Consider the following 23,622-nt stretch of genomic DNA (forward strand, 5'->3'; position numbering starts at 1 on the left):
CTTCCCAGTATGCAAGGTCAGCTTGGTCCCAACCTTCCTATGTACTTATCCACTCATAGTAACACCTTTGAGGGGACCCCTTAGTAATCAGGTGTTCATATACTCAACACTACCATCAGGAGTAGGACTTGAGAATTCACTAAATAGAAACTTGGAGGAAGGTGCAGACAATCAACACAAGGTCCCCAAACTCACAGTTAAGAACAATACAATTTTTCCCAAAAAGTTGTGCTACATCTCTTCAGGCCCATACAATGTGAATATACTGTATACTTTTTTCCCTAGGACTTGTTTACTGCTAGCAAGCCTGGTTTATGATTTTTCTACCATGCCTTTTGGATCCTTTCTTTGCCTCTTCTGTCTCAAACATAAGCTTTGTGTCTGTATTTTCAATGTTTTCAACATCCTACTTCCCGCTTATCTATTTTCTGCCATTATACAAAGATTAATGTCAATTTGATTAGGTTTCTGTAGTTCACCTTCTGCTTTTTCAAACATCTTTGTGCTTTCTTCCATGCTGTCCTTCTTACTGGAGTTTTCTTTCAACAGGCACAAAAGCTGATTAATTTTCTTCAGCAAATCCCACCTTATGTCTTCTTCTCCATGAAGTATACACAGAAACAAGAGTTCGACTGATGGTGTGTTGCAAACTGTGCCTTCCCCACTGATCAATAGTCTCATTGTTTCCCTCATCTGCCCATAGCCATCTGCTGTCTTTTGTCTTACACTTTTGAGTTCTTTAGGGCAGGAATTATCTTTTTGCCCTATATTCCTATACAATAAAACATTATAATCACATTTAAGGATTAAGGCTGCTAGATAACACGATAATACAAACAAATTATAACAATGGAAAATTTGCTCCAAGTTCTTTGCAGATTTTTTTTTTTTTTTAAATCTAAGACTTAGAAATATGAGGTGGTTCAGGAAAAACATCACCAATACCACTGTTTTTTCCAATGCCTTTGACAAAGGTTTAGAATACCAGCAGGTGAGAATATTATTCCAAGTCTTTTAATATAGGGCTGGATCAGGCTCGGCAGGTCTGACAGCCTGTCTCCATTGTAACTCCTCCTAAAGGCAGGAAAAGGATTCTCACGGGAAATGAATCAGCCCCTACGGAGCCCACGAGGCAGCGTGCAAGAAGAGCTGTGCTATTGCCTGGCAAGATTGGTTGCTCAGATAGAGGACCACGTAGTGACATTTTTATCATAATCCCTAATAAAAATATGCTGTATTTTCCTGTTTATTTTCATTTTAAGGTGAATGTCACGAAAGTTAAAGGGCTGCAACACGAAACGGGGATCATAATAAGAGACAATGCAAGATTATTTCCACAGAGATCATGATTCAGGCAGACTGCTGTGAACCACAAATACAAAATTATAAATATTACAGAGCGTGTATTTATGTGCAAGAGGCCTAAATTTCATTTTCTGCTGAGAATCCTCATTCCAGGGGATCTCATCTCACTTACGAAACATGCTCATTTACGATACTGTGACATGTTAGGGGGATTATTTTATTTTGCACTGAACGGGCAAGGTGTTAGAATTTGCTCGTCTTTTCAGAGCCCAGCTCCAGCAAGCACTACCTGACTCAGCTCACAAACTAGAGCCTCAGCATCAAATTTCCCAACCCACTTAATTTGAAAGCCTGCCAAGATAGGTGAAAGACCTTATAAATATGTAAAGCAGGAAGTTCAAATAACACAGTGATGTAAATTCCCAGTGATTGATGCCCTTTTAAAAACAATAAAAATCCTCGAGAAACTACAATGTTGGTGAATGTGCTTCCCTCCCGATGCTGTCTGGCGGTGCCGTGCGGAGTTTGGCTGATGTATTGTACTTTTCGTGCGGATTTTATTTTGGATTTCTACCACTTCCTGGAGGCCAGGGGGAGGCACAGTGGGAGGAACCAAAAAACTCGGTGCCACAGCCATTTTGTTTGTGGGCAGCATGGTAGAATTCTGTCAGTCAGTATGAGGAGGGGTTTTTAAAACAGTATTTATGGAAAAACTATTCCTGCCATAACGGACGTATCTGTTGAATTTAGTGTTAATTTAGTTCTTTCATAAGGTAGGTATTTATAATTGTAAGTAAATGGAGTATTTGTTGGGATTCAAGCCTCCGCACTTTCCAGGAATCATGGATTTTGTTTCAGGCATGACTGGCTCTTTCGGATGCTGCGGGGCTGCCGGAGCCCGGCGGGGCGGGGGTGCCGCGGGGGGAGGCCGAGGGATGCGCCGGGCGGCACAAACTTGCTGCGGGCTTCGGAGTGGGGGCGGGGGCGGGGGGAGGGACGGAGGGAAAACGGCGAAGTCTTGGAATTATTTTCTCCAACTGTCTTTCTTTATTAATTCTCAAGAGGCAGCTGCTCTCTCCGAGGGGAGGATGAGGCGTGGGATTGCGCGGGGCGAGCCGTAGTTTTGCAGTGTCACCGAAAACCAGCGCTAGACTTTGGTCCTGTGTGCTCCAGAGGCGGGTGTAAAATGGCACACTGCATTTTTCCAGGCGGCGGCGGCGGGGGGAGCGGGGGGCGGGCGGGGGCGCCGCTGCCCGCGGAGCCCATCGAGCCAACGCCGGCCCCGGCAAAGTTGTGACCCCGGCGGCACCGGGTCCCCCGCCCCGGCTGCGGCCGCCCGCCGGCATCGCCCGCCGACCCTCGGGAAGCCGCCTCCTTCCTCGCCCGGCGATCCTGGGTGACGGGGAGGGCGAGGACAGAAGAGAGAGAGGAGGGGGAAAAGGGTAAAAAAAAAAAAATAAATAAACAAAAAAAAAAAAAAAAAAAAGAAAGAAAAGTCTCACTTTCTGCATTTGCGAAATATTTTAAGGATGTTCGGGAAGCCCTTTGCAGCATGGAGGTGGCTGGTTGTAGGAGAGCGAGTATGCAGTCCATATTGTTACAGCCCTTTTGCAAGGGCTGCCTTCTTCGAAGGTAAGTTTGTGATTTTAACCAAAAATATTCGTTTCTGCGGGTTTTTGGCATGTATTAGTGCTGTGGAGGATTTTCGTTGTGTTAATGAACAAAACGTAGTCTTGTATTTTTCATAGCTTTGATCTCAGTGAATCCCACCCAACGGTGTCTCCTTAATAGCGACAATTACTGAAGTCAGTTTTGTTTCCTCTTTAAAATTTTATACACGCGAAAATTAAAAACAGTTTAACTTCAATTTAGGAGTATAAGAACTCAAATATTTTCCAGATGGACTTGGGTTTTTTTTTGGTTCTGGCTTTTTGTTGGGGCGGGGGGGTAGGGGGGAATTCTTTACCGAGTATTAAACGGATCCAGGACCAAATATGTGACTGTATAAATATATATAAATATAATATATATAAATATAATACAGATCTCGTGTGTATAAAGAAGCATATTATGTTGCTGCTGTATGGTCTGATGGTAGCTAAAAAGAGTTTACAATGCCATTTGTGATGGCTCTTGATGGATTACTTTGGTCTAAAGTAAGGGGGAAAACTGCCCTTGGTATGGTGAAGGTGGAGATGAACATAAGAGGGTTTATATTAAGTTATGTCTTTTACTAAACAGTGACCTTTTTATTTACAAATTCCAGCTCTTGTGATAATTAGCTTAAAGCATTAGTTATATAAAGGTTCTTATTTCCCCACACTTCAATTACATGTCTTAGTGTTTGGTTGTTTGTTCTTTTTTTTTTTTTTTTGGGGGGGGGGGAGGTGGGGTGTGCTGAGGGGTTTGTTTGATCTTTTTCTTCAAGAAGGTACATTTGGGAGACATTTTGTAATTTTTGGCATTTTTCTAGGCGCTTTTTTTTTTTTTTTTTTTTTTCACCCGGTGGGAGATCTTTTTTGTTTTGCATTGCTCTGTGCTGGTGGCGCTGTGGGGCTCCGAAACAATTCGTGTCCCTGGCTTTAAAGGGGGAGGGGGCCGGGGGGAGAAAGGTGGGGCAGGGGTTGATCTATTGTATCGTTTCTTTTTCTCTGTATCAAAAGTAACCGCAAATTAGTGAGAATGACGATGAAATTGTATCTCTAGAAAATTGTAGTGTCGCATGAACTATGGCCCGGCAGAGGCATGACCTCACCCTTTCGCTGGTTTGTGTAATGAAGCAGATCCTTAATTTTTCTTCTCAATCCTGTACCTAGAGTCCAATTTTTCCCAGTGATGAGATTTTCGGTCCCACCCCCAAAATGATTTTACAGTGGCTGCAGATGAAAGGTTTTAAAATTATTTTTTGCAGCCAATATGGAAGGCTTTGGCACACACTTATTGTGCAACTAGTCCATTGTTTGCTTGTTGTGAAGTTAAACGTTCCATCCACGGCTGGTTCTCAAGCCCTGAAGTCCCCCTTGCTCCCGTGCTTGCATATGCAAATCTCCTGATGAGGTCTATAGGAGTTTGGGTTGTGTATGATGGTTGGGTTGAAAAGTAGGAGAACCTAATGTAGTCCTTCAGATTGTAAGAGGATTCACCTCAGGTGGGTGGGTTTTTTCTTTCCTCTTGATAAGTGGAGCATGCATTTTACGTGTCTTTATTAATAGATATATGTTAATGTGTGTTGTTTTCTTTTGTTACAACCTACAGATCACCTCGGTTCTAAGTGCAAAAGGATTAGAAGGCTTTCTACTAACATCCATATTAGGTGTAAGAAAACAGAAGTGATTAATGTTCTAAGATGGGTGGGAAGACATAGTCAAGTCCATGATCAGAGCATATATTGGAAACTCAACAGGTTCAGGAACAAATTTGACATTAAATTTAACACATTTTTAAGGAATTGATGTGCCTGTTATTTTAGAGTGATAAAAGCCGATAATTTTAGAGGTCTTTGCATCTATTTTACATTTCAATGTCTTCAGTATTTTCAAAGATTAAATTTGACAAATACTAGGCAGTTTGAAACAGTCTCTAAACTTCTTGTGAATATTTAAATCTTCAAAAATGCATTTAGATTTTGGTTCAGAGTTTGCTCATTAAGCTCGTTGGTTTTATGGAAACTAATATACAACTTCAGTAAATCTCTGTAATGGTCTCTTATTGGTTATCCTTTTTTAAAGGAAGGTAAATTTTGCTTTTGTCTTAGGTAAAACACATCTTGCAACCTTCTGCCAGTAATGAACATATATCCAAAAGAGCAGCCAGCTTTTATCATCTCTGCCATGTCAGACAGGATTTGTTTTTATGGATTCTTGGCTGGAGCAGAGACCTGGTGGCCTATGACAGTGCAGTATGATCATTACTTCTTTGGTGTCATGGTACAACTCTTAGATCTTGAGGACAAATATCAAGACATAAACCCTCTTAGAAAGTGTGGATTTTGGCCATCCTCCATTTCCATTTCTGAGACCTGATCACTAGGACATTTTGGGCACAGTTTATGCCAATAGAAGTAGTGCCAGTTGTTGAATCTATTGCAATAATTATCAATCTTAGAGAACCACTGGGTTGTTTAATTCTGATGCAGCTTTTCTTTTTTGACATCATTTAGACCAATGTTCAGTGTGCTCATCCATGGACAACAGTACTAAGCAAATGATAAACTGAGGTGCTTACTGAAGGTATTTTAATGCTCTTCTTATCATCCTGCACCAGGGAAGTGGTGATTTCTTGTGGCTGCAGCCTGTGCATGCAGGCCATGAACAAACTGATTGATGTGATCTTGCTGCTCAGAGTCAGTTCAAGCTCCGTGAAGTCAGCAAGATCATGAAATCTGAATGGAAACTTGCTTCACACTTGCTCTCCTCTCTCCCATTCAACTGAGGCTGCTCTTTAACTCTGCTTGTGGTTTTGCAACTTTGAAGATGCATCTGATGAAAGTATCTGGTTTTACTCTTATCAAATCATAAGATGAGAAGAGTGAAATGCTGATTTTCAGTGGTTTTCACACATATCTCCTCCTTCCTTTTTAAGCCATTGTGTTGCCAATAAGGAGTAAGAACTGTTTAAGATTTTGCATCCTCTCAAAGCAACATAGCAACTAATTTACCTCCTGCATCTTCTGCAGAACTGTCCAGAAGGGTAATTTCTGTGAGGAGGTTCAATCTTTATTGTGTTTTCCCCACCTGCTCCTTCTGAAATACCAGTATGTGGAATTCCAGGACCTAAAGCATAAGATTTTGAGGGGGGGGGTTTCTTAATTTTCTCCTTTACATGTACCTGTATTTCTAAGGTGCCAAAAGTAATGCATTTTTCTTTTAATACAGCGTCTCTTTTACCTAGAAAGTCTATATAGAGTCCATATAGCTTTGAAAGGTATTTGAGTCTCTTGGCTTAAAACTATTTGAAGAATAGCATTGTACTATAAACCAATCTTTTTCAAGAGCTTAGTTCAACCTGACTGACCAAAATGTTCTTTCTGCCTTCGTGAGATTCCTCTTACTAATATTACAAGTATTATGTACTCAAGTAAGAGTCACAGTAAAAATGGCTGTCTAAAATTGTCAATAGTAGTTAGTGCAAGATGTGTAGATCCCAGGCAGAAATAATCAGCTTCCAAAGTTAACCAGAATAGTGTGCAAACAGTTCCTCAGAAGTGGGTTGGTGGTGTAGAAAAACTTTGTTTGGGGCTCAGTTCAAACAAAAGCCATACCCCCTGCTTCATTCACTCCTATGTTGTGCCCTCCAGTTTCCTCTGCTGGTAACACACCTTGGTGCATGGGACTCATGACTGTTATCTCTTGAGGGTTCTAAAGTATTCACTGTGTCCTTGATTCAACAAGGTTTCAAAGCGGGGGGGCTATCTTTATGCTGGACACCTCAGGACATAATCTTGTTTCTCACCTTTCTTATTTCATAACTTTGCTAGCTGTACTTCTCCACATCATATTGTCAGCATCAACTTGTAGCAATGAATAATTAGTTTAAAACTTACTTCAAGGATCACCTGTTTCCCATACCTGAACTAAGGATAGTATCTTACATCCCTGCTTCAGACTCATCTTCTACAAAGTTAGGTCTTTCCACATCTCTTCCAGACTGAAATTTGCATGACCTTTCAGTGTTATGAAATTATCTGCTCTAACTCCTATATGCCAAAGGAACTGCTATAGCTAGCATACTCTTTTACCTTTTAGCATTCTTCATATTTCTCCTCTCTTAGCAAATAGCACAGGAAGTTAATTTGTGTTGCAGTGAAGAGACAATCCTAGATTTAAAATTCTTTAGTAAATATACAGGATGGGGGAATGTCAGTGCTTTGAAATATAATTCCTGTGTTGCTGTTGTGAGCAACAAAATATGCCTTGGACAGATGTGACCACACACCAGTGGCTTCAGGTCCTGTGGGCTTTTTTAGACCCTTTACTAAGTCACATTTCCAGTTTATTGGAATCACTGGACTGTCCAGGAGCAAGATAATACCAATACTATAAACTTCCTTAATAGGAAGGTTTGTTCATCAATTCTCTACTAATAGTAGCTAGAGCCTGAAATTGGTGGTCAGAAGGTATTGCAGTGCTTAAAAAGTCAGTACATTTGCTAAAAATTATTCTCTCTGCTTATCTCCCAATATAAACAACAGAGAGATGGGAACTGCCAAATAACATGCGTCTTCATTACTTGTGCAGTGAGTTGGGGTGCTGTTCTGGAGCTCCTGCATGGTAAATGGAAAGTTGCTCAGAGCCATCCAACACCATACAACAGAAAACAGTTACAGATGTAATGTCTGTTGCTTTGAGCACCAGTAAAAATAACAAGAGCTCTAAATGTAGTCCCTGGGAATTCCAACTTGGAGCAAATTAGTGAAAATGGGGGATGCTGACTCACCATCTTCTGTTGTTGAGCAGAACCTGGATCACTTTAGCTAGGGAAAGGGAAAAGGATGAGTTAGATTTTACAATGCCTTGAGCACTGGGATTTCCAGAGGAAAGGAGAAAAGGTGGGGTTGATCACATCCCTGCTCCCAGGACTGCCTCATGGATTTTAGTCAATAATGTTTAAATGTAAAATGTAGGAATTCCAGGGAGCAGTGAGGACATTTGTTCCTCCTAGAGCAGTCTTCCTTTTGTCAGGTTCTGGTTTGGTTTTTCCTTGGGTTAGAGATCTGGGAAATGGGCCTGTAAGGTGGTGTTAACTTGCACTTCCCTGGATTTACAGTAAGTTGGGCATCTGAAAGAATCAGAATCCCTGTATTGTATAACCTACATTCATGTAGAACTTCTTTCACCTGCCTTTAGATGTGTATTGTTAAATCTGTAATCTTCAGTGGAAAGAAACAGATCATCTTTAAAAAATGACAAAAGGACCCCAACAACAGCAAAAACAACAAGCAAACAAACACAACCAGATTCTGCTGTGAAAAGAACTGTATCTTAAATTTAACTGAGTATGCTGATCAGGTTTCCATCTGTCTCCTGTGACTAGTTCAGATGTGAATGCCCTCACTTAATCAGATATCCCGTGCCTGTGAGTTTGCTAATACTGACCTGTGCATGAGTTAGATGAAAAGTTAGCTCTTAATCCTCACTCCTCTTCAGAATCTTGAGAAAATTACTAAATGGAAGCAAGAACTTTGGCCTCACATGGGTGTGCAACTGGAATATTCATTAACACAAATAAGAGTGAGCTTTCCATGTTTGTTCAAGGAGACTTAAAAATCAAGTGACTTGGATCTGGGGATTTCAGGGCATCCCTTTCTGTTTACTAAAGAATCTTGGCACTGCCATGACCTGTTGACTAAAAGGATAACTTCTTGGAAAGATCCTTTCACCTGACAGATTTTCATCTGTAACGCTGGGGTAGACAGGGCATGTTTTCTGGCTGGATTAATAAAAAGATCTTTTTTCTCAAGAAAATTTAAAATTTAATTTTAAAGGTTGTAATGCAGAGCAGCTGTGTTATTTCTGATGGTCTTAAAGGTATCTACACAAGCAGAACATCTTGATGTCTTTAGACAAAGTGATTATGTATTCACAATTCAAGAGAAGTGCTGCGATCAGCATCTTTTAAGGAGAAACCATGCTGGATAACAGAGGGAGAAAAAATGTCCTTCTGATAAATCTGCATAGACTACTTTCTGTTTAGCCCATATTCATCTATAAGCACATAACAAAGGAAGATTCCATAAGAAAGTATTCTTTTGTCATGTCTGAATCAATTTCCAAGTTAAAAACTGGGTGTTATGGGAATCTGTGGGATTTGGGAGGTCTAGTCAAGCAGACTTTCAGATGAGCTACTTTCATGTGAGAAATTGTTTTCCTTCCCATCTTTCATATTCTCCCTTGATTTTTTTTTTTTTTTATTGGGTTGTGTCTCTTTATGCTAACACCCTTCTTGAGTTGCTTATAAATCAAAAGCTCAGCAGACTTGGCACGTGTGACCAGTGGCAGGCTGGTGCACATTAACCCCAGTGTTAATGACAGGGGTCTGTCGTGGTCCCTTGGTCAGAGGAGCAGAATATCAAAACAGCCATAAAACTGACACAGTGCACAATAAGAGAATGGGGATGGAGTGTCTTTGCTGGAGATGGATGAGGGGGTTAAAGTCTTACCTGCTTGTAACCTGAATGATTAGAGAAAGCCCCTTTCCATTTGGCTCTGTTTCTCAGGTTGCCCTTACAGCAGATTTGGGCATTTCACAGGGGAGGTGAGAAGAAAATGCCGGTGATACCACAGCACCTCTGGTTTCCAAGTCCCACCTACATTAGTGACAGAGAAAATAATGTGATGTGATTTCTCTATTTTTTTTTCTCACAGCTGCTTCATGTTTACATCTAAACCAGAACAGTTCCCTCTCAACATGTGCCCATCTAAATGTTGAAAAACCTCAGAAATTGTACTTTGTTCATGTTAACCCTATCAGAGTTTTACATTTTTAAGCATCTGCTACCATTTAAAGATACACAGATATAAAATAGTCTCATATCATCAGTTTTATATTCAGAACTAGCCTCCTCTGCTGGATATTTACAGTCAAACTTAATTCATTAGGCCTTTTTTTCCCACTAATGCAGCGTTATTAATTTATGCTTTCTTTAATGTATATATAAACATTTGGTTATAAATATGATCATGATTATTTGTATCCCAGAAGGCAAGCAATATTTTTATAACATTCACTCATGCTTAATTTAGTATAAATCAAACTGCAGTGTGTAAAAAATACACCTCTAAAATTGAAAGAATGTTTGTGTTCTTGCAAGCTAATAACAAGCTTTAGAAATCCACAAGCTGAGTTATTTGTACTTTTTTCATTTCTTTGAAGAAATGTATTTATCTTAAGTAAAGATGGTATAGCCCATATAAGATACTTGATAACACTTTCCTATTAATTTGATGTGAAATTCAGAGTTCACTCACACTGTAGGTAGGTAGGTACATCCTACTAACATTTAAATTAAAAAAAAATCTAAACATACATGTTAGAAAATGCCTTTCATTCCAAGATGCAAATGTACTTTCCTGCACCAAGAGATTTCTGAAGCCAAGCTAATTCCTATCTAGGGATAAATCACTGTTTTCCTCAATTGTGTGAGGGTAGTAAATAACTTACTTTCATTGTGATTTAGGAACTGCAAATTGAAGCATTTGGCTTTATATAGTAACTCCACATTAACTTAACTCCACATTATTTGACATCAACAAGCTAATTCTGAAGTTTGAAAATACTTGATCATACTAACCAGAAGCCCTGAAACACTTTAAATGATTTTTCATAAATTGTCTTTCAAGACAACGTGGCACTGGCAGTTGAGGTCTATGTACTGGTGCCATGTGTGTGGTGGGGGGTTTTTTTGTTGTTTGTTTTTAGCGTAATGGTCAATTGAAGTATTTGGGACATTGTGCGTACAGATTTAATTTCTCTACTTCTGTTTTCCTTTTTTAGCTTTCCATCTTATACGGTGCAGAATATCAAAGTTAGACAGCCTTAGCTCTTTGATTGATGAATTAGCAATTGTGTGGGCAGGAGAAGATATGGCTTTTTTATTTCACTGGTTGTTGTTTGTTTTGGTGGTTTGTGTTTTTTAATTTGGTTGTGGTTTTGCTTGCTTTTTGTTTGTTTGGTTGGGTTTCTTATTGTTTGTGTTAGGGTTTTTTTGCAGGAAAAGCATAAAGGTTTTACCCTTCTGCTGGTTCTTTTACTAGAAATAATACAGGATCATGTGACTGAATTAACTTGACTCAGAGATTATTCATGTGTTACAATCTGGTGTTTGCAGAAGTCCATGCCTTAGTCAGAGGTGGTAACCAGTCCACCCTGCTCAAACTGTGTTCACCTAATAAATTTCGATTTTAGTAGTAGTATTGTTTTGTATGTCTGAACACAAAATGTTTTGCATAAAGATTAAAAAAAACCCAAACAACCCTAGAGCATAAAATCAGACATTTTTGGATTTTGTTTTGTTCCCTTTTATCTTACTATTTAATCCTAAACAATTAATTTGTGAAATGACTTCCTAAAGTAAAGATGACTAAATCAAGAATTCAAGGTGTATCTAGCATAGTATTTTAGAGGGGATATATGTTATAGAATGAAAACATGAACATAAAGAGAAAATCATATATCTATTTTAACCGTTTCAATTCCTAGGATACCTGTTCTGAGTCCACTAAAACTTAAACAGGGAAAGATGTATTTCCCAGTCTCAGCATAATTTGTGTCTTTTTACCACCACTGTATCTAAGAGAGTAACTGCTTCCCCTATAGTGTGTTTCCCTAGACACATAAAAACTTAAGTCTCCAAAACAAGCTATAGAAAGGAAACTGATTCTTTTCTGACAATACTAAAAAAACTCCATCAAATCCTTTATGCTTTCAGATACAGCCCATTTTACCATTTCTTTCTTATCTATTCAGGTGATGTTGGGACCATGATAAGTCTGTAAAATAATAATCTTTAGTCATTAATGCCTTTTGAAGTCTTAGTCCTGCTATGGGCAACTGCTTCCACCACCTCTAAGAATTAGCTATCTCGACTGGAAAAGCAGAAATTTGGCAATAGCTTTCACTGCTTCTCTCTTACCTTTGTCTTTTCTCAGTAAGAGAATTGCTTGGCTAGTGGCTTTTCCTTCTCTTTTGGATATGGTTCCATGATATATCCCTCTGAGGATCAGCTTAGTTTTCCTGAGGATGCTGGACTCAACTTTTGAGTATTTAAAAAAAGCATTAAAAAAATAAAACCAGGTCAAGAAAATTGCTATATAAATAAATGAAGAGTTATTAGAAGCAGGGTGTAAGGTAGTCACAGAGTGAAAAAAAAATTGCAAATATTTATGGATACAAAAGTCAGTGTACTGTTTAGTGTAATACAAAACACAAAGCCTAATGTAAAAAATAGTTTAAGAAAGCTTTTTTTTTTTTTTTAAGTTGAACAATTGTCTCCTAGAATTTTATATCCTTAAAATACAAAATGCTTGAGGCCAAAACGCACAAAAATGACGTGGTTTAACCTATATGCATGTCATGTGTAGTACTTTTGTGATGATTGCTACTAGAATGGGATGCAATATTAAACTCATGTGCAAAAGGCTACAATTCATGCTTAAATAAATGACTGGAAGACTTCCTTGAACTCAGAGAGGTTTTAAACCATAAAACTAAATAAATACCAAGATTTGCAAAAACTTGTCAAACAGTCCACAGGACTTGCAAATCAAAATAGAAGTTACGTTTTTGGGCTTCACAAAGCCGAGGTAGATGAGAGCACAAGAGACCTGTCTGCAGGTGCATGGACCCAGTTGTATCTTTGCCCATAATGCTCAGTCTGAATTTAGTACTTTTGAATGTATTTTTAAATGGTTACATTTACCAGCTACATAGCTGATAACACAAAGTGCTTTCATTTTAGTTAAGCTTGTTCTTTTAATTGAGATCCAAAAAAAAGATAAAGCCTTAAAGAAATGCCCCAAATTATTTCAGCAGTTTCAAAACCAGTAATGATAGAAATTCTAAATGTCATTATATAAATTTCATTATATTTCATTTACTTTACCTTACAGTTCAGTTTTTAAAATAGAGACATAGCACTTAGGTCCAACAAATTAATTTATACTTACTGATCTTTCACTGAGAGCTTGGAAAGAGCATTTCAGTCACTATACAAAACATACCAAATCTGCATTAGCTACTGTCATAGTGCAGCACTGATATTTACATATATAAAGTGTGCTTTTTGGTAAAAGCTACAAAATGGAAAAAAACTTGCATTTTCTAATCAAAAGGAAGATAAAATGGTAATATCAGTCTGGTTATGTTCTATAGCTTTTCCTGTCACCATCTTTTACAGAACAGGCATCAGGGCTGATGTCACATTGTTTTCAATTGTCATACTTTCCATCTTAATTGCAAGTTAATTTTGAGGGCTAATCATCTTCTGGTATGAAATATTTTAACACAATCTCTTTCATTGGCAAAACATTAGAAGATGATGAGTCTAAGAGTTTGAGGCCAAAACTTTTTCCTAATGCACTGACCTCTTTTATCCAAACGTTATTGTCCATTCTGCTTGCACTGCACTTTTCTCAAGCCTGCGGCAGGGTTAGAAATGCAAAGGTCAATTAAGGATAAGTGTGAACTTGATTATTCTTCCTTTATAGTTCAGGATATTTTCAATACTTTGCTTTCATTATATTCCTTATGTATTGTTTTCCTTTCATCAGTATAAGTGGAGAGTTACATTTAATGGCCTTTTTTTGGCTTAGCTGCCAGGTGTTTCATTTTCATTTAATTTTTTAAGTCTAAGTTAATCTGTGATGGCATATTGTGATTTTTTGTGGGGTTTTTTTCAGCACCATATTAAATTAAATTATTCAATATTTGTGGAAAAGGGTGTAGATGTTTTATGGGCAATTTATTTTAGGATTCTATTTCTAACTAGTGTGTGTTTTAAGCTTTAGAATTAGGGTAAAAAGCAATATGCATGTTTAAACTTTGATTCTGATGCAACTACTGAAATACAAATGAATACAATGATACTCCTTAGTTCATGCCGGTCTCTAAAGAAAATTTTAAAAACCCAACAAACAAGTCTCCCTTAAGAAAAAAAAAAAAAAAAAAAAAGTCTCATTCTCCCTAACAGCTGTCTTCCTCTGCATTACCCGTTTGCAGTACAGGTAGAATTTAGCATCCCAGACAAGTTATGAAGCCAAATGTGTTGCAGCTTAAGCAGTTTGGGAAATCTAAAGGGTTTTGGTTTCCCAAACAGTCATGCAAATATTTGGCTTGAATCTTCTGTTAAGAATTCTATGTAGTAATAGTTCATCTAGTGTCTGGGAACGGGTATTATTATTTTTAAAGAGGTGATGCTATTTTAAAAATGGCTTTTGTTTCTATTATAGAGATGATTTCTAAAATTGCTAAGTAAACTAAGATGGGTGGGGTTTTGTTGTTGGTTTTTTTTGTTATATCTATGGCGTACTTCTGAAAGTCCTGTTCCCCAAGAGTAGTATGTGATAAAGAACAAAGTTCTGTCTACCGATTCTCGTGTGACAGTAAAAACTAGAGTATTTTGCATTAAAAGTAGAGGGACACTTAAATTCAGTCAACACACACCTAACTCGCATTTAAAATGAAAATAAGCTTAACTTCGGTAAGATGGATTTTACCAGAGAGCTAGAATTACACGTAACCTGGTGCGAGCACACAGACGAGCGCGCACGGCTCCTCGGCGGCACGGCCGCAGCCGGGGCCTGGCGGAGCGGGGCTCGGCGCTCCTGTGGCCGCGCCGGGATGCCCTGGGGCTTGTGCAGACTGCACCGAGGCCGGGCTCACTCGGCATTTCCGACCCCTTGCTTAGAGCCGAAGAGTGCATCCATTTAATCGACTCATTGAGATGTAAACGAGTTTCCCTAATCAGACATGCTCAAGTGGGTTCTACCCATTGCCTGGGGTGAGCTCGCTTGAGCGGGTCACTGATAATACTTAAGTCCACGCAAGGCTTAAACCAGTTCACGTGTCTGCACTTCGCTGCCGGACTAAGTTTCTGATAACCTCAGAGAAACGGGGTGGAGATGCCGTTGTGGAGGTGCCCGGTTCTTACGGTTCTTCACCGGTTTCGGGCAGGTGCCCGTGTTTCCCCTTCATTCAGCGCGGACGCGAACTGGGTTCGGCGAGGCGGGCAGGGACAGCGCCCGGCGGGCGGCCGCGGGGCCGCGCTCGGGCCCTGAGGCGAGGGGCGCTCCCGGGGCGGCGCCGCGGTCGGACCCCGCCACTCGTGGGACGCCGCTCCGGCCGCGGCCGGGGGCAGCGCAGCCCTCACGGGTCGGGGTGAATTCAGAGCCCGGTGCCGCTGGCCCCCGAGAGTCCGGAAAGGTCGGGGCCGGCACCTGCCGGCCCCTCTCGCCCAGGTTTCCCAGAGCTGTCACGGTCAGGCGCAGCTCCAGGGGAGGTTTCCCCCGGCGTTAGGGGCTGGGGGCTGCCCCAACTTCCTCACCGCGGCAGGAGCGGAGCGCGGCTCCGAGACACAGCTCGGCGGTGCGGTGTCGGCACACGCTGATTAAAACCCCTTTGCTCCCCACTGCGCCCCCGATCCCGGTGCCCCGATCCGGCTCCGGCGGCTCCGAGCCTTCCCGCGCTCCCGAGCCCGCTCGGGCCGCTCGCAGCGTCCCGCGCTCCCGAGTTCGCGCCGCCGTGCCCGCGCCGCGCGCGCTCCCCCCGGGCGGCGCCGTGCCCGCGCCCTGCGCGATGCAGTGTGGGAATGGCTGTGGCGCTGGGGTTGGCTGAAAGAGGCGGCCAGTCGAGGTTTAATGTCCGCCATGTTGGCCGTGGCGTATTGAGCGGAACCGGAGCGGCGGAGGAGCGGAGCCAGCGCCCAGCCCAGCCGCGCCAGCGGGCGCCGCCGGGCCCCGTGTCGGAGTGCGCCCCGCCCCGCCGGGGGAGCCCCGGTCCCTCCATGAGATCGCTCGGCGGGGTCCGGCTCTCAGCTCGCAGCGCGCTTGCTGTCGCCCCCCCCTTCCCAGCCGGAGCCGCCATCGCCGCCTAACATGAGCAAACTGTCGTTCCGGGCCCGGGCGCTGGATGCGTCCAAGCCGCTGCCCGTCTTCCGCTGCGAGGACCTGCCTGACTTGGCCGAATATGCCTCCATTAACCGGGCCGTGCCGCAGATGCCCACGGGCATGGAGAAGGAAGAGGAGTCGGTACGTGAGACCCCCCCCCCCCCCCACTCGGCCGGGTCCCACCATCCCCCCCGCACCCGGGCCCCCACCTTCGCCTCTGCGCAAGCACAAAATGGCCGCCATCTTCTCCCCGCTCTCCCCGCCCGCCGGGAGGGGGGGGACACCCGGGGCGGGAAGGCGCCGAGCCCGGCCGTCCCTTACCGCGCCCTCCCCCGGAGCTCCCTCACGGCCCCTTCGCCCCCCGCTCGTGCCCCGCGGCGGCCGGCGGCCCCTCCGCGGGGCCCCGAAAGGCACAAAGGGGGTCACGTGACCCCGCGGGGCGGCCGCCATTTTGTGTCTCGGTCCTTGGCCGGGCCTGGTGCGGCAGCCGCGAGGAGCAGACGGGGCCCGGCGGCGGCGCCGTGCGCGCGCTGCCCCGCCGGGGGGCGCTGCCGAGCCGGACGGCGCCGCGGGGGGCGCGCGGCGGCGGGAGCGCGCGCGGGCCCGGCTGCCCTCCGGGGAGCAAGAGCGGGGCCCGGTGGGGCCTTTGCCTTTTCTTTTTCCCCCGCTGGAGACAGAAAGTGGAAGCGTTTGTGTTTAGGCTTATCTAAGAACCCTGAAAGTGCCTTCACACAGGCACGGTGTGAGTAAAGTTGTGATGGTCCCCACGAAAGTCAGTTCTGAAGCACTACTCGGTGCAAGGAAATCCGTGTTGGAGGCTAAAAGTCTAACACTTCCTGCTCGATTTTGCTGTCTCAGTGGAGGATGAAACTTTAAACCATTTTGAACTTCAGGGTCATTTAATCATTCACTCAGCACTTTCTAAGATCCGTAAAACAATCAGTAGCTGTTATTGCTGAAGGTAAAGCGCTTGGTAACTGTTATTGTTGAAGGCTCTGTTCTGTAGTGCGTTATTTGCAGTGTTGTAAATCTTTAATTATTTCCGTAGTATAATCAGTTTTCTCCATCTGTGCATTAAGCACAGCAAATAGGGAAGTGCTGTAGAAATACAGTTATGTAAGCCCGTTTTGAAATTTGGTGCTAAGAACAAAGGTGACACTATCTCAGTGGGTTAGAGCAGCGTGCTGATATGGCCAAGGTTGTAGGATCCATCCTCGTATGGACCATTCACTTAAGAGTTGGACTCGATGATCCTTGTGGGTCCCTTCCAACTCAGAATATTCAGTCATTCTATTACAGTTTTGTAGTCCTGAGTTTTTGTAGTTTTCAGACTTCCACTGTTTTTTGAAGGTGACAGGCTGTACAGTGTCTGTTCGTAGTTTTAGATTTAGCAAACGTAGAGTTATATTTTATGTTTTAAGAGTGATATCGTATTTAAATGGGGTTTCCTCTTTGTGGCACTATTGCTCTTAGTTATGGATTCAGTGAATTTTTATGAAATGTCTTTGGGCAGAAAGGTGTCTAGAGAGTAGTGCACTTTGCATGTTGTTGTCCATAGAGTCCACTCTCTAAGGCTTTTTTTAGCATAACTCTCTACCGTTTTAACATAACTTGGTACTTCTAAGTCTTCTGCAACTCATAAGTTGCTTTACACATCGGCTAAAACGTATACAGTGAAGTGTAGTGGGTTTATGGTTTTTTTATTATTATTCTGATTGGTGGGCTGGGTTTTATTGGGTTGGTTTTTTGGTGGTGGTTATTTTAGTGAAGATGCTTAAAACGTCAGCATGGTATCGATGGAGAAATATTTAAGCAGTAGCTAGCAGTGCTTAGGATGCTTGTGTTTCTTTGGGGCAGAGTAGGTATATTCTGAGCTGATATTTGAATATGAGAGAAAGCACCTTTAATTTTCTCTTGTACCAGAATTTTAAATTTTGTTATTTGCTGTGACACTTGCTGAGTTTATCTCTCAGTTCAAGAGAGTGAGAGTGCATGCATGCATTTATTTACATAGAAATGTCAGGTTGCTGTCTTTCTCTTTTAGTGTTTGCCCGGCAGTTACAAGTTTTCAGGCTAGAAAATTACATGGACTGTCTGTATAGTCTCACTAAACCCAGACATATATGTCCTAAAAGTAGTCATGGGCAAAGAAGAGATTTGAGACATTAATTATGAGACTTGCTTTTGTGGTTAATGTGATGCTTTTGTTTCCTAAATTTAGCTTTGAGGGTTAGCTGTAGGAGAAAGTAGACACTTCCAACAGCTGAAGTTTGCTCCTGTGTTTGTTTTGAATATGTGTGTACACACACAACACACACCTCCAAAAGAAATTTGTTTGCCGTCAGTTAGCACGGTCGTCTTTCTGAATCTTTTTTTGGACCTCCTTACATAAAAGAGTTGCTATTAGACTCTTGTATCTTATTGTTTCTGCAAACTTGCTAGATTTCCTTCCTTCTTGGTTGTTGCCCTAAAAAGCCTTCTCTTCAGTTTATATTAGTGTTGACAACAGAAAGCCCAATTCCATGAGTTAAGTTGTGGGAAACCTCATAGGTTTAATACACTAGTGTGTTCTGCTTCCCAGACTTCAGACCATGCAGGATTTTGGAAAGTTTGTAGTTTGTGTTATGTAGCTGAAAACTTGAATTGGAGGATTTTTTCCCCTAATGCTTACAGAAATGATAGATGTTTTTATTTCAAACAGATGCTGAAAATGTCCATAAGATTCTGGAGGAGAGAGTGTCTTCAACTAGTGTGAATTAGCATTTATAACTTTTTATAAATAGAATTCACATTGGTTTGAGTTTTGCATAAATGTAATTTTAAATGAACAGATATTTGGAGCTAAGAGCTCTCCTCTTGACAAAATAACTTTCCCTAGGGAAAAATGCAATCAGAGAGATATAATATTCAGGCATCGAGTCACAAGATATTTAAATGACTAATTACTGTTTTGATGCACAAAAAAGAATCTTATTTTGTTTCCCTTTCATCTTAACTTTCTACCATCCTGTTCCTACAAAGAAGTAAATAGCGAAAATAGTGCATCTTCCTTGTTACAGCTGGGAACTTCAGGAGTGATATTCTCAAAGAGTCTTCTGAAGGAAAATCAACCTTGCTGAGTCTATGGGAGTTGTAAAATACGCAGTTGATCCAGGGATATAGTAACCCTTTTAAAGGAAATGACAGCTAAGGGCCTTAAGTGGTTTAATTCTGTTACAAGTAGTGTCTGCCTTGCTTCCAGTGGTGGCTTCAGTCAGTGGTTTTTTTGGAGGTAAAGGACTAGTAAAAAACCTCTTTGACATGCAGACAGCGGTGCTGGAGGTTACCGACTGATCCTGTGTTCTGACAGCTGGTTTAGCTGCCAGGTTTCTGAGATAAACACATTGTGGCTGTTTCCAAGTCTGTTACTACATCTAAGAAACTAAAAAGTATCATGAGACATATACATTTAAAATAAGGAACCCCTTCAAAATGTAATGACTCTTCTTATGTAACGCTAAGCATCCACTATATTATTTCAAAATGCTTTTTTTGAGCAAAACAGATGCTCAATGCTGTAATTTTGAGAACCAGACAACAGACCATTCAGTAATACAGTACTGCAAATTTGGCTATCAAGTCCATTGATAACTCTGAATAAGCAAGTAGGTGGAGTAGATTTGTTTATCATTTATAAATACTTCTAAAAAGGTGTTGCTTTGTGTATCCTGTGGTTTTCTATTTCTGAGGAGGGTGTTGCTTTATTTTTAACTAGAAATTCAGATTCTAGGCTGAAGGAAGACAGCTGGAAAAGCAGAGCAGGGGTGACTTCAGTTTAGCAAGATAAAAAGTGAAAAAATATGACAGACTGAAGCTTTTTGAACATGTTCAGTGACATTTCAGAAAGAAAGCGTGCATAGCTCTATAGGCAGCCTAGATTTGATGGCCTCCAACCAAACCAAGAAAAACTACAAAATCAGTTTTACTTGCATTTTTTAAAGGAAAATAGAACACACAATACATCCCTAGCCTCTAGATTTTCTTAAAAAAATAGAAAGGGGAGGGGGAAAAGAGGAAGGAGGTGTTGAAACTTTGTGGATAATTTAAAAAATACATCCTTATAGAAAATGAGTATAGTTGGCTAAGGTTTTGGTTTTTTAAGGGAGTTTTAACAAGGAGCAAAGCAGTTTGAAGGACACCATGTCAACATTATGGGGCATTTTTAAAACGCTGGGAAGTTAAAATGTCTTAGTTGAAGCAGTCCCATCGCAAAGATTAGAATAAGCAGAGACACTTTTAATTAAAAGTCCCTTAGATCTGAGAAATTAATTGCCTAATAGAAAAATTTGTCTGTGTTAGTGACATTTCTAGAGTTAATAACAGCCCTAGGGTTGTGGGAATTATCATGAGTTTGTGGAGGGGAGTGGTTTGACTTTTTCCTTGATTGAGTTTGTAATCCTCATGTAAATTCTGATAGTACTGTGGTCTGCTAAGGTTTTGGGTGTTAGCTTTGATTTTTGTCTTCTGTGTGTTCAAGTTAGTGTAGGTTAAATACACTATCTCCCTCAGGTCAAGTTTTTTAAATGCCAGTGTTTCTGGCATTTGGTGTTGAGGCAGGAGAATTTTGTTCCTTTATTGAATTACTCCTAACTCCTTCTGGTTGGGGTCTGGTGATGAATCCTTGTCCTCACCTTAGCTCTGGAGTAGCTGTTTCCTTGTCCTAGTAGATTTCTGGCAATGATGCACTATCTGGAGTTGAGGTTTTTTTGTGGATCCCAGTTTAAATTTAAAGCTTGAGTTCTAATTTTAGTTAGTGTTGCTAGTTACAGATAGAAGAATTAAGCACCCAGAGTCCAAAATTGTAATCTGTACAGCTGTTCATTCAGTTCTTACTGTTTTCATTTTTTGTGTGTCATGGTGTAATTGACAGCTTGCACATCGGGTGGAATTAAGTCTGTATGTGTAATTATCCTTTCTGTCATACTCTGTTACTTGGTATTTGAGCAAACTGTTGAAATAGTTTAAACTGTGCTTTTGATCTCTTTAAATCCACAGTTGTATTATCTTTCTGCCCTTGCTTTGTTTAAGAAAAGCTTATTTGTTAAAATTTCATTATTAGATGTAATTTTTCCCCTTCTTCCCCCTTTAGCATCACCTGCAAGTATTTGCTAAATGCTATAGAAGGCCTGGTGAAGATAAGCTAATGTTCATTCAAATGCTTCTGAACACTTCAAACATATTCTCTAATAGGATGTGTCTTAATTTAACAAAGCACTACATGGCAAATTTTCATTTACACAGTTAAATGGATAGGCTCAAGGATCACATCCTTTTCCATGGAACTGCCTTGGGCACTGCTAGCACAGATCTGTGCCAAGCCATATCTGCACAGAAAAATGTCTTGCTTCTACCAAATCCATACTGCAGGCATTGGGAGGCTACCGTACCCAGGGTGCCTTGCTGCTGAAACAGCTGATTTTAGCTTATCAAGGAAAAAAGTTGGTAAGGAATGCACAAAAAGGCATTCATATGGTAACATATAAGCCCTAATGAATTCAAAATGTGAAGTAATAAGCATGGAGCTGAGGTGTAGTGAGTCAGCGTATGAACGGTGTTAACTTGTATATGGAAATTTCACTAAGGATTCTCCAGTCTTTTTTATTACGTTCTTGCCAGCTTGAGAAAGTGTGTTCTGTGAGTGCATCCATAAAAGTGTATATTTCTAATTGTGTACACAGTGCCTTGAATACTCTTAAAATAACCATTGCCTTACTGATGAACAGTTCATGGATGTTGAGTATTTTAGAATCTTGTTGAGGCCATCAGAATTGTAATGTAATAGTTGTGAGTGTAAAATCAGAGCAGGTACTGTAACTGAATCTTTAGTTTCCAGTCTGGGCTTGTTTTGAGTTTTTTTTTTTTCCTTTGATGCAGTGTTAGGAAACTATGAAGTTTTTTGCTTACTAACAGAAGAGAATCTCTGCCCTCCTCTCCAGCTGTAGAAGTTCTGGAATCTGAAGCAGAACAACTGAACTCCTTTAGTGGTCTCTTTTTAGAAAAGGACAACTGAAACATTAAAGGATTTTTGAAGTAAATGAGGAGAGTAGAGACACCTCTTTTTGTGTAGTCTTTGGTTCATGAGTCCTGTAAACTGGAAGAGTTTTGTTTCTTTATGTTGTGTTCCCCTTTGTGCATCTTTTCTGCTCACTCATAGCAAAGGCATTAATTTTGTGTGCCAGTTTAGTGATTTTTTAGTGCATAATTTTAAATACACTGAACCTGTAGATTAGATTTCCAATAACCTGCATGATTGATAGGAGGGGACCACAGAAACAAGGTTTTTTTGCAGTTTTGTCTAAAGTAACAGTCTACAGACACCTCAATTTGTAGCTGGAAGAGATTTTTCTGTGAGCTCATGTCATGATCTTGACTTCACCATTTAGTTTGGCACTGAGCTTAGTCATTTACTTCACATATACCTGTATGAAAAGGTTTGAAATGCTTAGAGAATTTTGAGAGAAATCTGGCAGCTCATGACAAGTGGGGCCAAATTTCAAGTGCAAGGGTAATAGTGATTATTAATCACTATTAATAAAAGTCTTCTTGCACATGCTGTCTTTAGTTACACCAACGTTTTCTTTCTGTTTGTTATTTAAGTTATTCAAGTTATTCTGTGCACTTGGGCATTCGTGCAAGTTAGGAGATCTGGCAGATCAGGAGGAGTAGCTTCTATAGTGAGCAATTTGTGCACCACCTTCAGCTGTCTGAAGAATGTTAATCCTGTGATGTGAAACCCACCTGTAGCAGCAGTGCTCCCTTTTAAAGTCAGAGGGATGGTGGGGGCATAAACTTCTATTACAGGTTGCTGCAAATTATTTGAGTCTGGAATGAGATTGAGTAAATTTTACTTCTTATTTCTCGCTAGGATTTGCCTTCGTCTGTGAAGAAGACATATAGGTTATGCCTTTGGGATTTAACAGCTCCCTGGAAGCTGACAGTTCTGTGTAAAATTTGAGGAATCATGATGTATGTCCTATTGTTACACCATAGGGAAGTCAGGCACTAACTTGAAGCTGTGAGGAGGGGACTGCCATGAAAGTTGTTTGATAAGATGATGTTCTGTATATGCTGTCAGTTAAGCATGTGATAATTGTAAAGGTGTGTATGCTGTGCTCTAAAGTAATGCTGAAAATACTTAAACTTTCAGAAAATAGTGGGAGTTGGTTATGCATGTCAGAGGTTTTTCCAGGAGGTCCAGATTCTCTTTTGAAATTAATGCATTGGCAGACTTCAGTTTGATTACTGTCTACACCACTAATATTGAAATAGGGTTTTGCTTTTGAAAGCAGGATAATTAAGACATTTTCAATAATCTTAATGGCATGAAGCTGTGTCAGGTAATGCTTAGGGTGGATATTAGCACAAGTGTCTCCATTCAGAGCATGGTTGGGCACTGGAACAGGTTCCCCGTGGAAGTGATCATTGCACCAAACTTGTCAGAGTTCAAGAAGCGTCTGTACTGTGTTCTCAGGCAGGTTGTGTAACTCTTGGGATTGTTCTGGGCAGAGCCAGGAGTTGGGCTTGATGATCCCAGTGGGTTTCTTCCAACTCTGGATATTCTGTGACTCCTTGAGTTACATATGTATACAAAAGCAATATAGTTCCTTTTAAGAATGCTGTTCCAGAGAAGCTGTAGATGGGCTGCTCTTAGAGAATCCATTTGATGTGTGCATTCTCA

The 23,622-nt window shown here is 41.1% G+C and overlaps 1 protein-coding gene and 1 long non-coding RNA gene across 8 annotated transcripts in view; one reads left to right on the plus strand and one right to left on the minus strand.

The window, feature by feature from the left end:
- The first annotated feature begins 1,959 nt into the window (after window positions 1-1,959).
- The window catches only part of EPC1 (enhancer of polycomb homolog 1), a 64,669-nt gene continuing 43,006 nt past the window's right edge, over window positions 1,960-23,622 (plus strand). For 2 of the 7 annotated variants that reach the window (XM_066315312.1, XM_066315305.1), the window contains exon 1: window positions 15,424-16,046. In XM_066315312.1, coding sequence (XP_066171409.1) covers window positions 15,894-16,046 — 153 coding nt within the window. In that variant the 5' untranslated portion in view covers window positions 15,424-15,893. Of the gene's footprint in view, window positions 2,079-2,833; window positions 2,938-15,420; window positions 16,047-23,622 lie in introns of those variants that run through there. The other 5 variants (XM_066315328.1, XR_010743218.1, XR_010743219.1 and 2 more) reach the window with 5 other exon arrangements.
- Window positions 2,330-14,599, minus strand: LOC136359072 (uncharacterized). Its single transcript, XR_010743220.1, has 3 exons — window positions 13,386-14,599; window positions 9,464-9,610; window positions 2,330-2,697 (listed from the first exon to the last, which is right to left on the minus strand). It is a non-coding gene; the product is annotated as an uncharacterized lncRNA (long non-coding RNA).

The sequence above is a fragment of the Sylvia atricapilla genome, chromosome 1, assembly GCF_009819655.1.
Source record: "Sylvia atricapilla isolate bSylAtr1 chromosome 1, bSylAtr1.pri, whole genome shotgun sequence".
Taxonomy (NCBI): domain Eukaryota; kingdom Metazoa; phylum Chordata; class Aves; order Passeriformes; family Sylviidae; genus Sylvia; species Sylvia atricapilla.